Source organism: Cherax quadricarinatus, chromosome 1 (genome assembly GCF_038502225.1).
Source record: "Cherax quadricarinatus isolate ZL_2023a chromosome 1, ASM3850222v1, whole genome shotgun sequence".
In the NCBI taxonomy this organism is placed as follows: domain Eukaryota; kingdom Metazoa; phylum Arthropoda; class Malacostraca; order Decapoda; family Parastacidae; genus Cherax; species Cherax quadricarinatus.
The window spans coordinates 61,791,139-61,807,656 of record NC_091292.1 but is presented as its reverse complement, the minus strand read 5'-3'; the positions used below and the strand labels follow the sequence as shown (position 1 = coordinate 61,807,656).

The following is a 16,518-nucleotide window of genomic DNA, read 5'->3' as shown; positions in this document are numbered from 1 at the left end:
GAGGGGCCACAGATATATCAGATCACTTTCTAGTTGTAGCTACACTGAGAGTAAAAGGTAGATGGGATACAAGGAGAATAGAAGCATCAGGGAAGAGAGAGGTGAAGGTTTATAAACTAAAAGAGGAGGCAGTTAGGGTAAGATATAAACAGCTATTGGAGGATAGATGGGCTAATGAGAGCATAGGCAATGGGGTCGAAGAGGTATGGGGTAGGTTTAAAAATGTAGTGTTAGAGTGTTCAGCAGAAGTTTGTGGTTACAGGAAAGTGGGTGCAGGAGGGAAGAGGAGCGATTGGTGGAATGATGATGTAAAGAGAGTAGTAAGGGAGAAAAAGTTAGCATATGAGAAGTTTTTACAAAGTAGAAGTGATGCAAGGAGGGAAGAGTATATGGAGAAAAAGAGAGAAGTTAAGAGAGTGGTGAAGCAATGTAAAAAGAGAGCAAATGAGAGAGTGGGTGAGATGTTATCAACAAATTTTGTTGAAAATAAGAAAAAGTTTTGGAGTGAGATTAACAAGTTAAGAAAGCCTAGAGAACAAATGGATTTGTCAGTTAAAAATAGGAGAGGAGAGTTATTAAATGGAGAGTTAGAGGTATTGGGAAGATGGAAGGAATATTTTGAGGAATTGTTAAATGTTGATGAAGATAGGGAAGCTGTGATTTCGTGTATAGGGCAAGGAGGAATAACATCTTGTAGGAGTGAGGAAGAGCCAGTTGTGAGTGTGGGGGAAGTTCGTGAGGCAGTAGGTAAAATGAAAGGGGGTAAGGCAGCCGGGATTGATGGGATAAAGATAGAAATGTTAAAAGCAGGTGGGGATATAGTTTTGGAGTGGTTGGTGCAATTATTTAATAAATGTATGGAAGAAGGTAAGGTACCTAGGGATTGGCAGAGAGCATGCATAGTTCCTTTGTATAAAGGCAAAGGGGATAAAAGAGAGTGCAAAAATTATAGGGGGATAAGTCTGTTGAGTGTACCTGGTAAAGTGTATGGTAGAGTTATAATTGAAAGAATTAAGAGTAAGACGGAGAATAGGATAGCAGATGAACAAGGAGGCTTTAGGAAAGGTAGGGGGTGTGTGGACCAGGTGTTTACAGTGAAACATATAAGTGAACAGTATTTAGATAAGGCTAAAGAGGTCTTTGTGGCATTTATGGATTTGGAAAAGGCGTATGACAGGGTGGATAGGGGGGCAATGTGGCAGATGTTGCAAGTGTATGGTGTAGGAGGTAGGTTACTGAAAGCAGTGAAGAGTTTTTACGAGGATAGTGAGGCTCAAGTTAGAGTATGTAGGAAAGAGGGAAATTTTTTCCCAGTAAAAGTAGGCCTTAGACAAGGATGTGTGATGTCACCGTGGTTGTTTAATATATTTATAGATGGGGTTGTAAGAGAAGTAAATGCGAGGGTCTTGGCAAGAGGCGTGGAGTTAAAAGATAAAGAATCACACACAAAGTGGGAGTTGTCACAGCTGCTCTTTGCTGATGACACTGTGCTCTTGGGAGATTCTGAAGAGAAGTTGCAGAGATTGGTGGATGAATTTGGTAGGGTGTGCAAAAGAAGAAAATTAAAGGTGAATACAGGAAAGAGTAAGGTTATGAGGATAACAAAAAGATTAGGTGATGAAAGATTGAATATCAGATTGGAGGGAGAGAGTATGGAGGAGGTGAACGTATTCAGATATTTGGGAGTGGACGTGTCAGCAGATGGGTCTATGAAAGATGAGGTGAATCATAGAATTGATGAGGGAAAAAGAGTGAGTGGTGCACTTAGGAGTCTGTGGAGACAAAGAACTTTGTCCTTGGAGGCAAAGAGGGGAATGTATGAGAGTATAGTTTTACCAACGCTCTTATATGGGTGTGAAGCGTGGGTGATGAATGTTGCAGCGAGGAGAAGGCTGGAGGCAGTGGAGATGTCATGTCTGAGGGCAATGTGTGGTGTGAATATAATGCAGAGAATTCGTAGTTTGGAAGTTAGGAGGAGGTGCGGGATTACCAAAACTGTTGTCCAGAGGGCTGAGGAAGGGTTGTTGAGGTGGTTCGGACATGTAGAGAGAATGGAGCGAAACAGAATGACTTCAAGAGTGTATCAGTCTGTAGTGGAAGGAAGGCGGGGTAGGGGTCGGCCTAGGAAGGGTTGGAGGGAGGGGGTAAAGGAGGTTTTGTGTGCGAGGGGCTTGGACTTCCAGCAGGCATGCGTGAGCGTGTTTGATAGGAGTGAATGGAGACAAATGGTTTTTAATACTTGACGTGCTGTTGGAGTGTGAGCAAAGTAACATTTATGAAGGGATTCAGGGAAACCGGCAGGCCGGACTTGAGTCCTGGAGATGGGAAGTACAGTGCCTGCACTCTGAAGGAGGGGTGTTAATGTTGCAGTTTAAAAACTGTAGTGTAAAGCACCCTTCTGGCAAGACAGTGATGGAGTGAATGATGGTGAAAGTTTTTCTTTTTCGGGCCACCCTGCCTTGGTGGGAATCGGCCGGTGTGATAATAAAATAAAAAAAATAAATATATATACATATATATACATATATATATATACATATATATATATATATACATATATATATATATATATACATATATATATATATACATATATATATATACATATATATATATATATATACATATATATATATATATATATATACATATATATATATATATATATATATACATATATATATATATATATATATACATATATATATATATATATATACATATATATATATATATATATATATATATATATATATATATATATATATATACATATATACATATATATATATATACATATATACATATATATATATATATACATATATACATATATATATATATATATATATATATATATATATATATATATATATATATATATATATATATATATATATATATATATATATATATATATATATATATATATATATATACATATTTACATATATATAATATATATATATATATATATATATATATATATATATATATATATTATATTCCTGAAGAGCAATCAGAGATTCGCCGCCTCTTGAAGGCTGGTGAACTAATACAGATGAGTTTTTCACAGTGGCGACAATATTCGGTTTTGATGTTTACTCCTAGGTTCTATCGAGTCATCTATGTTTAAATTCTTTCCTCTTCCCCAGTCTGTCTGTACTCTGCCTCAGGTCGTCCCCTTCCCCACCTACCTCCGATCCTTCCCCGAATTTAAAAACCTTTCCGCTTACTGTATTCGGGATAAACGTCAATAGCCAAATGGTTGACCACCTCTGCACCTGACTAAGCTACCGTCGAGACCTCTTTTCCCTCCTGTTTGTGTTCTCAGTATTTTCACAACGTTTAGAATAGAAGGAAGCCAATTTACACATGCTACGTAAGGTAATGATTTGTGTTCATATGTGTGGTAGCTCATGCATTAATTTGTGTTTTAGCTGAGGCAGTCGTGTGTGAGTTAGCTGAGGCAGTCGTGTGTGAGTTAGCTGAGGCAGTCGTGTGTTAGCTGAGACAGTCGTGTGTGTGTTAGCTGAGGCAGTCGTGTGTGTGTTAACTGAGACAGTCGTGTGTGTGTTAACTGAGACAGTCGTGTGTGAGTTAGCTGTGGCAGTCGTGTGTGAGTTAGCTGAGGCAGTCGTGTGTGAGTTAGCTGAGGCGTTGATTTGTGTTTACAAACTGATTAAACCACTGACGATAATATTTACCCCTGTCTGCTTAGGTACCGAACTCCAGTAATTAATGGGATTATAATGTGCTTGAGGTTAGTGAGATTGGATCCAAGTGTCCTCCTGCCCACACTAGTCAAGGAAAGACACGTTGTGGTATAAGCATTTCTTGGAACAACGTTTCGTTCTGTGTAGAGCCTTACCATGAAACTGCGTGATACAAGTTCTTACAAGAACCAATAAAAGTTTGCTCCGCAGAGTGAGGCTGAGAGACCCCAAGTTAAATATGAATTATTTTAAATCTAGGGCAGGATGGTAGTGGGTGGAGTGAACACAGTAATGAGCCTCTCTCTTTTTCTCCCATGGCAGGGTGGGAGTGGGTGGGCTGGTCGTCGGAGCAGCTTCAAGGAGAGCCTCTCCAGCTCACCTTTACATTCGACACCATGAGGAACTTCTCCAGTCTCACCCTCCACCTCTTCTCCAGTCTCGAGGACGACTTTGTGGTGAGTACTGCACAGAGAAAGGCATAGTGCTGGGAGGGAAGCACTTCATAAAAGTAGACTGGAATATAATACTTCCATAATAGATGCATCTCCCATAAATCAAAAAAAAAAAATTGGGGGGGGGGGGGGGGGAAAAAATTTTGACATGAAAAAATAAAAATACGATATTTATTAACAATTATTTCATTTGCTCTCTTAACGGGACAAGACCAGATATAACTAGAGAGTAGCAGCTGACTCAGTGTGGTAATCAGAAATATATTATATATATATATATATATATATATATATATATATATATATATATATATATATATATATATATATATATATATAAATATATATATATATATATATGTGTGTGTGTGTGTGTGTGTGTGTGTGTGTGTAAAAATCACGCTGGCCGTCTCCCATCGAGGCAGGGTGACCTAAAAACGAAACACTCACCATCATTCACATTATCGCTGTCTTACCAGAGGCGCCCAGATACGACAGTTTAGATGTCTCTAAGTAGATAATATCCCAAGCCACTCCTTAAGAGTGCAGGCACTGTGCTTCCCACCTCCAGAACTCATGTCTGCCTAACTATATCCCTGAATTCCTTCACAAAATATTACCCTGCTCACACTCCAGCAGCTCGTCAAGTCCCGAAAAACATTATACACTCCTATCTAACACGCTCACACATGCCTGCTGTATGTCTAAGCCCCTGGCACACAAAACCTCCTTTATCCCCTTCCTTCATCTTTACAAACATTGAGGTGCTGGAAAGCCTGGGGTAAGAACCACATACATCTAACACTGTGATGGCCTCAGCTTGACCATTGAGTTACCTGACATGTTACAGAAACGCTCAACATGGTGATACAATCACATCAAGCAGACAGGCAAGCCAGCTTCATCCCTGCTAGGGCTAGTGTGCCTTGAGTTAGAGACCCTTGAGTAGGCTATGTCACACGTGTTACATGTGACACAACACGTATTGTATCATATGTCACATACAAAACTAGAAGAGATAGTTGTGTGTATAATTGTACACAAATAACCCACACGTAGAAGAGAGGATTTTACGACGACGTTTCGGTCCGACTTGGGCCATTTACAAAGTCACACTCACGGTACTGTGCCTTTTTTGGTATTTGTATAATTGTAGTTGGGAAATCCCTGGTTTATAAGTTACCTGTTGTTATACACAATTAAAATCCTGTATTCAACTGTCTCACTAATCCAGAACAAGATGGTGGCAAGTCAGACGTAAACCTGTTAGGAACATCTGATTATTATTTATAGAGTATAGGAGAATAGTAAAGTGTTATTTATTGAGTTTGTTAATTTTCCTTGAAGAGTAACTAGAGATAAGCAGCTGGCTCAGAGTGGGCCAGCTGGCTGTTATATCAGGCAAGTAATGGTATAATTATACACAGTACTGACAGACTGGTGATAGATATTGAACTGTATTGTGAATTAGATGCCTTGATAAAGAATACATGGATTGTGTTATTTGTTGTGCATGTGTGTGTACTCGCCTAGTTGTGGTTGCAGGGGTCGAGTCATAGTTCATGGTATGTACCCACCTAGTTGTAGTTACAGGGGTCGAGTCACAGCTCCTGGCCCCGCCTCTTCACTGGCCGCTACTCAGCCACTCTTTCCGCTCTATGAGCTTTATCATACCTCTGCTTAAAGCTATGTATTGATCCTGGCTCCACGACATCACTACTCAGACTATTCCACTTCCTGACAACTGTGTGTGTGTGTGTGTGTGTGTGTGTGTGTGTGTGTGTGTGTGTGAGAGAGAGAGAGAGAATGTTTTCCATAACCTATATAGATCCGGGAAGGAATCATTTTAACTGATGACTAACTTATGTTCTAACCACAACAACTTCCTGGAATATATATATATATATATATATATATATATATATATATATATATATATATATATATATCGTGCCGAATAGGCAGAACTTTCGATCTTGGCTTAAATAGCAACGCTCATCTTGCCATATAGGACAAGTGAAAATTTGTGTATGCAATAATTTCGCCAAAATCATTCTGAACCTAACGAAAAAAATATATTTCACTGTGTTTGTTTAGTATTAAATTATTGTAAACAAATCTAAAATATATTTAGTTAGGTTAGGCTAAAATAAATTACTCTTGTTATAACAAGGTTAGGTAAGATTTTTAAGATTCTTTTGGTGCAAAATTAAAATTTTTTATATTAACATTAATGAAAAAAATATATCTTTAAACGTATAAGAAAAAAATTTACATATTCGGCACGACATATATATATATATATATATATATATATATATATATATATATATATATATATATATATATATATATATATATATATATATATATATATATATATATATATATATATATATATATATATATATATATATATATATATATATATATATATACATATTTAATAATTTCAGAAAGGACTTAATTTTAAACGAGTTTTTGCTAATTGACCAATTTTACCTTTTCGGCACTACATTATATATATAATGAATATCCCTTTAATGAATCCAGCTTCGACACAAATTTTGTATACCCAGCCACACTGATGTCTTGTACTGGTAGTAGTTGTGTATCAACAATATTTTATACAGTCAAGATGAATTAGACATATGCAACATCTGGGTATTTTTTCTCTTAGACATTTCTCTTAACTCCTGGTCATAACCAACGCGGGGGCGTTGACCCCCGAAACTCTCTCCAGGTAAACTCCAGGTAAACTTCCACTGGGGAATCCCGTCTGCCTTCGTCTGCTGCACTTCATCTGACTCCAGTATATAAGCAACAATCTTCCTGCCTGTGCATCAGATGCTAGACTACAGTGTTCATCACCTGCTCTTTGGCTGACTAATTATCTCACCTTTCACTATCTGTTGTATATATTTCTAGTGTTCATATTGATAAAACCACTGGATGGCGAAACATCTACAAGATGACTAGATGTAGTACACGAGTACAAGTAGTGGATATTCATCAGATTTAGTGTCGGTATTATATACCATTCGTACACAGTGAAAGTAGTGAACTTAAGTCTGTGTACACGTGGTTAGTACCATCTCTTTTTGGAACGAGGATGTTGGATTAAGTCTACGAAATACAGATCTCTTCAATATGATCTTTTGGAGTACGAATGCTCCTCAACCTGCAAAATCTGTATTTTAACTGTTATGGCACGACAGAGGCTGCTGTCTGAGAGAAACAGTATTGCGTACATCCTCATAGTGAAAATCACCGTGCATAATAAACACATTCAAAAATACACCGAAAGTTATTCATTCATTTTAAAACTTGGTCTGCTTTCTTTGTTTTATTTTTATTAACACATCGGCCGTTTCCCACCAAGGCAGGGTGACCCGAAAAAGAAAAACTTTCATCATTCACTCCATCAGTGTCTTGCCAGAGGGGTGCTTACACTACAGTTATAAACCTGCAACATTAACACCCCTCCTTCAGAGTGCCGGCACTGTACTTCCCATCTCCAGGACTCAAGTCCGGCCTGCCGGTTTCCCTGAACCCCTTCATAAATGTTACTTTGCTCACACTCCAACAGCACGTCACGTATTAAAAACCATTTGTCTCCATTCACTATCAAATACGCTCACGCATGCTTACTGGAAGTCCAAGCTCCTCGCACACAAAACCACCTTTACCCCCCTCCCAGGTCATCATATTCCGGGCATACTGGGTTCGTGCCTGACTCGCTTGTTGGTGTATACCACTGATACATATACTTTCAGTATATACTTTGAGGTCTTCTGTCAGCGGTGAGTTCCAGTATTTCAAGTCACTTAGGCAAACGTCCTGTGATTTTTTCCTCCAGCGTATTATCTTAGTTCTTGCTGGACCGCGACCAAATCGCCCACAGGAAAAGATCGCGGCAAATTATGGATAAAATCGTACCATTGAATTCAGATTAAACAAAGGCAGAATGGAACTTAAGTTGCGGATGATTGGAAGAATCTCGAGTCATGTTTTATGTAACCAAAAATTAGTTATAGATGAATGGTTCAGAGAACCGACATGTTGATAAATTAGACACATGTGCAACTCTTGGGTATCTTTATTGAGGAAACGTTTCGCCACACAGTGGCTTCATCAGTCCATACAAAGGAGAAACTTGAAGAATAGGAGGAGAATGAGGTAATCAGTCCCTCAGCCTTGAGTCGATGTGGTCAGTCCATCAATCTTGAATAGAATACGGCATATGAGCGGAGAAGCAGCTTATAAACCGTAGACAGGTGAGGGGCAGCAGTCGTAGGTGGTGTCACATTTGTCCAATGTGGAAGTAGGTCGTGCCCAAGGGCTAGGCAAGTGAAGAATTCCCAAGTATTAAGATCCAAAGAAGTTGCGGTGTCTGACAGGATTGTAGATGAATGGTTCAGAGAACTGACATGTTGTTAAGATACCCAAGAGTTGCACATGTGTCTAATTCAACAAAAATTAGTTAAGATCAAATTTAATTTAAGCTCCTCTTTAAAATAGTTACGAATAAATAAGACCTACCTTAACTAAGCTCGAACGACTAATGTAAATTTTATTTAGACATCTGTTCCCACGAGTCAGAAAATAGGGATAGGGAGGATGAGGGATGTGAAGACATAAGAGGAGCATTAGAAAGGCTAGTTGGCTAAGAGATAGGGAGAGAAAGAAGAGAGAAATAATGAATGGATTAAGATGAGAGAATAATCACCGGGCTTAAGGCTATAAGAGCAAGTTAAATTAAGTCATCTATATCAGGAGGAGGTCGTGGAAGACTGTGCCAGCGCTGCCGCCCACCAGGTGTATCCAGAGTAATTAAGCTAATCACCTAATTAATATGCCAGTAAGACAAGGAGGCATATTGACGACATTTAAATTTCATTATATAAAAACCATGGCACTAACATATTGATAAACTATATACATGAGTACTTGAGTATGTGTACGCATGAGTATACATAAATATACGGTGTAGAAATACACACAGATACACAAGACAGAGAGAATCCTCTTCATTTCCCTTTTTTGAGAGAGGGGAAAAACCCAGCCCGACCTCCCCTCAAACCTGGAAAAAATGAGAGGGGAAAGAGAGAAAGAGGGAATTACTCCCTCTCGTTTACCATCTAGAGCGAGCTTTAAAAATCTTCTCCCTCACCTCATTTGCGCCCCATCACCCTCTTATTGCCCCATCACCCCCACCCCATCACACCCTGAGATCATATCAACAACGCTTCCTTCATTATTTTGATTCCAGGTTCCTCATCACTCTCATTCTTAACTCTTCACTGATGAATAAAGAAAAAGATTTTAACTCGGAATTTTCTTTTCCTGCCACAAATCATCCGTTACTCTCCTCACACTCTCCTCACACTCTCCTCGCCCCCTCCTTACCCTCTCCTCGCCCTCCTCACACTCTCCTCGCCCCCTCCTTATCCTCTCCTCGCCTTCCTCACACTCTCCTCGCCTTCCTCACACTCTCCTCGCTCCCCACACACACTCTCCTCGCTCCCCACACACACTCTCCTCGCTCCCCACACACACTCTCATCGCTCCACACACACACTCTCCTCGCTCCCCACACACACTCTCCTCGCTCCCCACACACACTCTCCTCGCTCCCCACACACACTCTCCTCGCTCCCCACACACACACTCCTCGCTCCCCACACACACTCTCCTCGCTCCACATACACGCTCTCCTCGCCTTCCTCACACTCTCCTCGCCCTCCTTACACTCTCCTCGCCCTCCTCACACTCTCCTAGCCCCCACACACTCTCCTAGCCACCACAAACTCTCCTAGCCCCCACACACTCTTCGAGCCCCCACACTCTCTCCTAGTCCCCACACACTCTCCTAGCCCCCACTCCTAGCCCCCACACACTCTCCTAGCCCCCACACACTCTCCTAGCCCTCCTCACACTCTCCTCCCTCCTCACACACACACTTCTCGCTCCCCACATACACTTCTCGCCCTCCTCACACTCTCCTCGCCCTGCTCACACTCTCCTCGCTCCCCACACACACACTCCTCGCTCCCCACATACACTCCTCGCCCTCCTCACACTCTCCTCGCTCCCCACACACACTCTCCTCGCCTTCCTCACACTCTCCTCGCCGTCCTTACACTCTCCTAGCCCCACACACACTCCTAGCCCCCACACACTCTCCTAGCCCCCACACACTCTCCTAGCACCCACACATTCTCCTAGCCCCCACACATTCTCCTAGCCCCCACACACTCTCCTAGCCCCCACACACTCTCCTAGCCCCCACACACTCTCCTAGCCCCCACACACTCTCCTAGCCCCCACACACTCTCCTAGCCCACACACACTCTCCTAGCCCCCACACATTCTCCTAGCCCCCACACACTCTCCTAGCCTCCACACACTCTCCTAGCCCACACACACTCTCTTAGCCCACACACACTCTCCTAGCCCCCACACACCCTCTCCTAGCCCCCACACGCACTCTCCTAGCCCACACGCACTCTCCTAGCCCACACGCACTCTCCTAGCACACACACACTCTCCTAGCCCACACGCACTCTCCTAGCCCACACGCACTCTCCTAGCCCACACGCACTCTCCTAGCCCACACGCACTCTCCTAGCACACACACACTCTTCTAGCCCACACACACTCTCCTAGCACACTCACACTCTCCTAGCACACACGCACTCTCCTAGCCCACACGCACTCTCCTAGCCCACACGCACTCTCCTAGCCCACACGCACTCTCCTAGCCCACACGCACTCTCCTAGCCCACACACACTCTCCTAGCCCACTCACACTCTCCTAGCACACTCACACTCTCCTAGCACACTCACACTCTCCTAGCACACTCACACTCTCCTAGCACACTCACACTCTCCTAGCACACTCACACTCTCCTAGCACACTCACACTCTCCTAGCCCACTCACACTCTCCTAGCACACTCACACTCTCCTAGCACACTCACACTCTCCTAGCACACTCACACTCTCCTAGCACACTCACACTCTCCTAGCACACTCACACTCTCCTAGCACACTCACACTCTCCTAGCACACTCACACTCTCTGTCATTAATATGATTTAACTCTCTTTTTGTGTATTATTTTTCAAATATTATCACAATCTTATTTTACCTAATAAAAAGTTTCTTAAGTAAGCTGTCTGGATTCATATTTCTTTTTCTTCTTTCTCCAGCTTTTCGATTTCATTTTGTTTATACCTCCCAAACGCTCCAACCAATCGACTTCAAATTTTCCAGCCCCCGTGTACGATAACGAGGACCAAAATCTTGGAACAATTGGCATGTTCACGTGTACCATAATTAAAGTTGTTGAACCCATTCTCAGCATCCTGGAATGACTCAGATAACTTCCAAAATCCTCAGTGGCGTGGCTTCCAAAGTTCAAGAAAGGTGAAAAGAATTTTTTTTACCAATGATGTGAATTCCATGGGAGTACACAAGTCCACTTGGACCACTGTTATTAAATACTAATTTTCATTTTCTAGTCAGTAACTTAAGAATTCTTCTTCTTGACTATGATATTACTGACGATTCAAACTATGATAATAATGATGACCTGTAAGGTTAGCCTGAATAGGTACAAATTTGAAATTTTACTGAAATAGTCGAAAATTTGGAATTATTAGAAGATCAATTACTGAAGAATGCCTTTTCTGATCGGCTTCAACTCTTACCATTGGTGAATTTGGCTAGAAATAACTATATGTAGGAGAACACACACACACACACACACACACACACACACACACACACACACACACACACACACACACACACACACACACATACACACAAGGCCTTAATGTATGTCATGTTCACTGATGTGAAATTGTAATGCCAGGAAGTGGGTACGACAAACACAGGACGAAACACGGAAAAACTAATGTAGGGAAATACGGAAGTTGGTATCCGGTGAATAGACAAATACTGACAGATGTCAGCACTACTGAGGCACAGCTAGACTTCCAGCACTACTGAGGCACAGCTAGACTCCCAGCACTACAGTGGTCAGCATCACTGAGACAGCTAGACTCCCAGTACTGCTAAGACAGCTAGACTCCCAGTACTGCTAAGACAGCTAGACTCCCAGTACTGCTAAGACAGCTAGACTCCCAGTACTGCTAAGACAGCTAGACTCCCAGTACTGCTAAGACAGCTAGACTCCCAGTACTGCTAAGACAGCTAGACTCCCAGTACTGCTAAGACAGCTAGACTCCCAGTACTGCTAAGACAGCTAGACTCCCAGTACTGCTAAGACAGCTAGACTCCCAGTACTGCTAAGACAGCTAGACTCCCAGTACTGCTAAGACAGCTAGACTCCCAGTACTGCTAAGACAGCTAGACTCCCAGTACTGCTAAGACAGCTAGACTCCCAGTACTGCTAAGACAGCTAGACTCCCAGTACTGCTAAGACAGCCAGACTCCCAGTACTGCTAAGACAGCTAGACTCCCAGTACTGCTAAGACAGCTAGACTCCCAGTACTGATAAGACAGCTAGACTCCCAGTACTGATAAGACAGCTAGACTCCCAGTTCTGCTAAGACAGCTAGACTCCCAGTTCTGCTAAGACAGCTAGACTCCCAGTTCTGCTAAGACAGCTAGACTCCCAGTTCTGCTAAGACAGCTAGACTCCCAGTACTGCTAAGACAGCTAGACTCCCAGTACTGCTAAGACAGCTAGACTCCCAGTACTGCTAAGACAGCTAGACTCCCAGTACTGCTAAGACAGCTAGACTCCCAGTACTGCTAAGACAGCTAGACTCCCAGTACTGCTAAGACAGCTAGACTCCCAGTACTGCTAAGACAGCTAGACTCCCAGTACTGCTAAGACAGCTAGACTCCCAGTACAACAGTGGTCAGCACCACTGAGACAGCTAGACTCCCAGTACAATAGTGGTCAGCACCACTGAGACAGCTAGACTCCCAGTACAATAGTGGCCAGCACCACTGAGACAGCTAGACTCCCAGTACAATAGTGGTCAGCACCACTGAGACAGCTAGACTCCCAGTACAATAGTGGCCAGCACCACTGAGACAGACTCCCAGTACAACAGTGGTCAGCACCACTGAGACAGCTAAACTACCAGTACAACAGTGGTCAGCACCACTGAGGGTGGAAGGTCAAGAGTATAAGAGAAAGTCACCAAGATATACATCCCAACCCCAAGAAGTATGGCAAGGCAAATACAGCCGCTGCTTCAACACACGTCGAGTGGAAAGTCAAGCAGAGAGAGAAAGAGACGTCCCCAATAAATGTGCGATAAGAGGAGCGTCTAACGTAGGTCTTTCAGGATTATTATTTTTATCTTCATGTGTAACGCTAAGCCTTTCTGAGTGAGTCATCGCAAGAGATGGTTGATGTTCGATCTCGTCCATTAAAAGATTATAATCAAAACTAAGCGCTAAACCACCAGGGCCACACAGCATCCATTAAAAGAATGAAAATGACCTTCGTAGATAGTCAAAATTCTTCATATTTATGTTTGCAGATGAACAGAAGCTTATGACGGGGAAATACTAGCGATAAAGGTAAAGATCTGCAGAGCTACACAGGCAGGCTAGGAGGAGTGATGATCTGCAGAGCTGCACAGGCAGGCTAGGAGGAGTGATGATCTGCAGAGCTGCACAGGCAGGCTAGGAGGAGTGATGATCTGCAGAGCTACACAGGCAGGCTAGGAGGAGTGATGATCTGCAGAGCTGCACAGGCAGGCTAGGAGGAGTGATGATCCGCAGAGCTGCACAGGCAGGCTAGGAGGAGTGATGATCTGCAGAGCTGCACAGGCAGGCTAGGAGGAGTGATGATCTGCAGAGCTGCACAGGCAGGCTAGGAGGAGTGATGATCTGCAGAGCTGCACAGGCAGGCTAGGAGTGATGATCTGCAGAGCTGCACAGGCAGGCTAGGAGGAGTGATGATCTGCAGAGCTGCACAGGCAGGCTAGGAGGAGTGATGATCTGCAGAGCTACACAGGCAGGCTAGGAGGAGTGATGATCTGCAGAGCTACACAGGCAGGCTAGGAGGAGTGATGATCTGCAGAGCTGCACAGGCAGGCTAGCAGGAGTGATGATCTGCAGAGCTACACAGGCAGGCTAGGAGGAGTGATGATCTGCAGAGCTGCACAGGCAGGCTAGGAGGAGTGATGATCTGCAGAGCTGCACAGGCAGGCTAGGAGGAGTGATGATCTGCAGAGCTACACAGGCAGGCTAGGAGGAGTGATGATCTGCAGAGCTACACAGGCAGGCTAGGAGGAGTGATGATCTGCAGAGCTGCACAGGCAGGCTAGCAGGAGTGATGATCTGCAGAGCTACACAGGCAGGCTAGGAGGAGTGATGATCTGCAGAGCTGCACAGGCAGGCTAGGAGGAGTGATGATCTGCAGAGCTGCACAGGCAGGCTAGGAGGAGTGATGATCTGCAGAGCTACACAGGCAGGCTAGGAGTGATGATCTGCAGAGCTACACAGGCAGGCTAGGAGGAGTGATGATCTGCAGAGCTGCACAGGCAGGCTAGGAGGAGTGATGATCTGCAGAGCTACACAGGCAGGCTAGGAGGAGTGATGATCTGCAGAGCTGCACAGGCAGGCTAGGAGGAGTGATGATCTGCAGAGCTACACAGGCAGGCTAGGAGGAGTGATGATCTGCAGAGCTACACAGGCAGGCTAGGAGGAGTGATGATCTGCAGAGCTGCACAGGCAGGCTAGGAGGAGTGATGATCTGCAGAGCTGCACAGGCAGGCTAGGAGGAGTGATGATCTGCAGAGCTACACAGGCAGGCTAGGAGGAGTGATGATCTGCAGAGCTACACAGGCAGGCTAGGAGGAGTGATGATCTGCAGAGCTGCACAGGCAGGCTAGGAGGAGTGATGATCTGCAGAGCTACACAGGCAGGCTAGGAGGAGTGATGATCTGCAGAGCTGCACAGGCAGGCTAGGAGGAGTGATGATCTGCAGAGCTGCACAGGCAGGCTAGGAGGAGTGATGATCCGCAGAGCTGCACAGGCAGGCTAGGAGGAGTGATGATCTGCAGAGCTGCACAGGCAGGCTAGGAGGAGTGATGATCTGCAGAGCTGCACAGGCAGGCTAGGAGTGATGATCTGCAGAGCTGCACAGGCAGGCTAGGAGGAGTGATGATCTGCAGAGCTACACAGGCAGGCTAGGAGGAGTGATGATCTGCAGAGCTGCACAGGCAGGCTAGGAGGAGTGATGATCTGCAGAGCTACACAGGCAGGCTAGGAGGAGTGATGATCTGCAGAGCTACACAGGCAGGCTAGGAGGAGTGATGATCTGCAGAGCTGCACAGGCAGGCTAGGAGGAGTGATGATCTGCAGAGCTGCACAGGCAGGCTAGGAGGAGTGATGATCTGCAGAGCTACACAGGCAGGCTAGGAGGAGTGATGATCTGCAGAGCTGCACAGGCAGGCTAGGAGGAGTGATGATCTGCAGAGCTGCACAGGCAGGCTAGGAGGAGTGATAGCTGAACCTCCGAGCTAACAAGTAAATATTAATCATGGATGCGAGAGCTGAGGAACACAAGATGATGTGAGAGCTGAGGAACACAAGATGATGTGAGAGCTGAGGAACACAAGATGATGTGAGAGCTGAGGAACACAAGATGATGTGAGAGCTGAGGAACACAAGATGATGTGAGAGCTGAGGAACACAAGATGATGTGAGAGCTGAGGAACACAAGATGATGTGAGAGCTGAGGAACACAAGATGATGTGAGAGCTGAGGAACACAAGATGATGTGAGAGCTGAGGAACACAAGATGATGTGAGAGCTGAGGAACACAAGATGATGTGAGAGCTGAGGAACACAAGATTATGTGAGAGCTGAGGAACACAAGATGATGTGAGAGCTGAGGAACACAAGATGATGTGAGAGCTGAGGAACACAATATGTGAGAGCTGAGGAACACAATATGATGTGAGAGCTGAGGAACACAAGATGATGTGAGAGCTGAGGAACACAATATGATGTGAGAGCTGAGGAACACAATATGATGTGAGAGCCGAGGAACACAAGATGATGTGAGAGCTGAGGAACACAAGATGATGTGAGAGCTGAGGAACACAAGATGATGTGAGAGCTGAGGAACACAAGATGATGTGAGAGCTGAGGAACACAAGATGATGTGAGAGCTGAGGAACACAAGATGATGTGAGAGCTGAGGAACACAAGATGATGTGAGAGCTGAGGAACACATGATGATGTGAGAGCTGAGGAACACAATATGATGCGAGAGCTGAGGAACACAAGATGATGCGAGAGCTGAGGAACACAATATGATGTGAGAGCTGAGGAACACAAGATGATGTGAG

General features: G+C 44.0%; 1 protein-coding gene across 1 annotated transcript in view; it reads left to right on the top strand.

Moving 5' to 3' along the window:
- LOC128688293 (discoidin domain-containing receptor 2) overlaps window positions 1-16,518 on the top strand; it is a 243,482-nt gene that overhangs the window by 60,445 nt on the left and 166,519 nt on the right. The window contains exon 3 of the mRNA XM_070085909.1: window positions 4,038-4,171. Coding sequence (XP_069942010.1) covers window positions 4,038-4,171 — 134 coding nt within the window. The remainder of the gene's footprint in view (window positions 1-4,037; window positions 4,172-16,518) is intronic.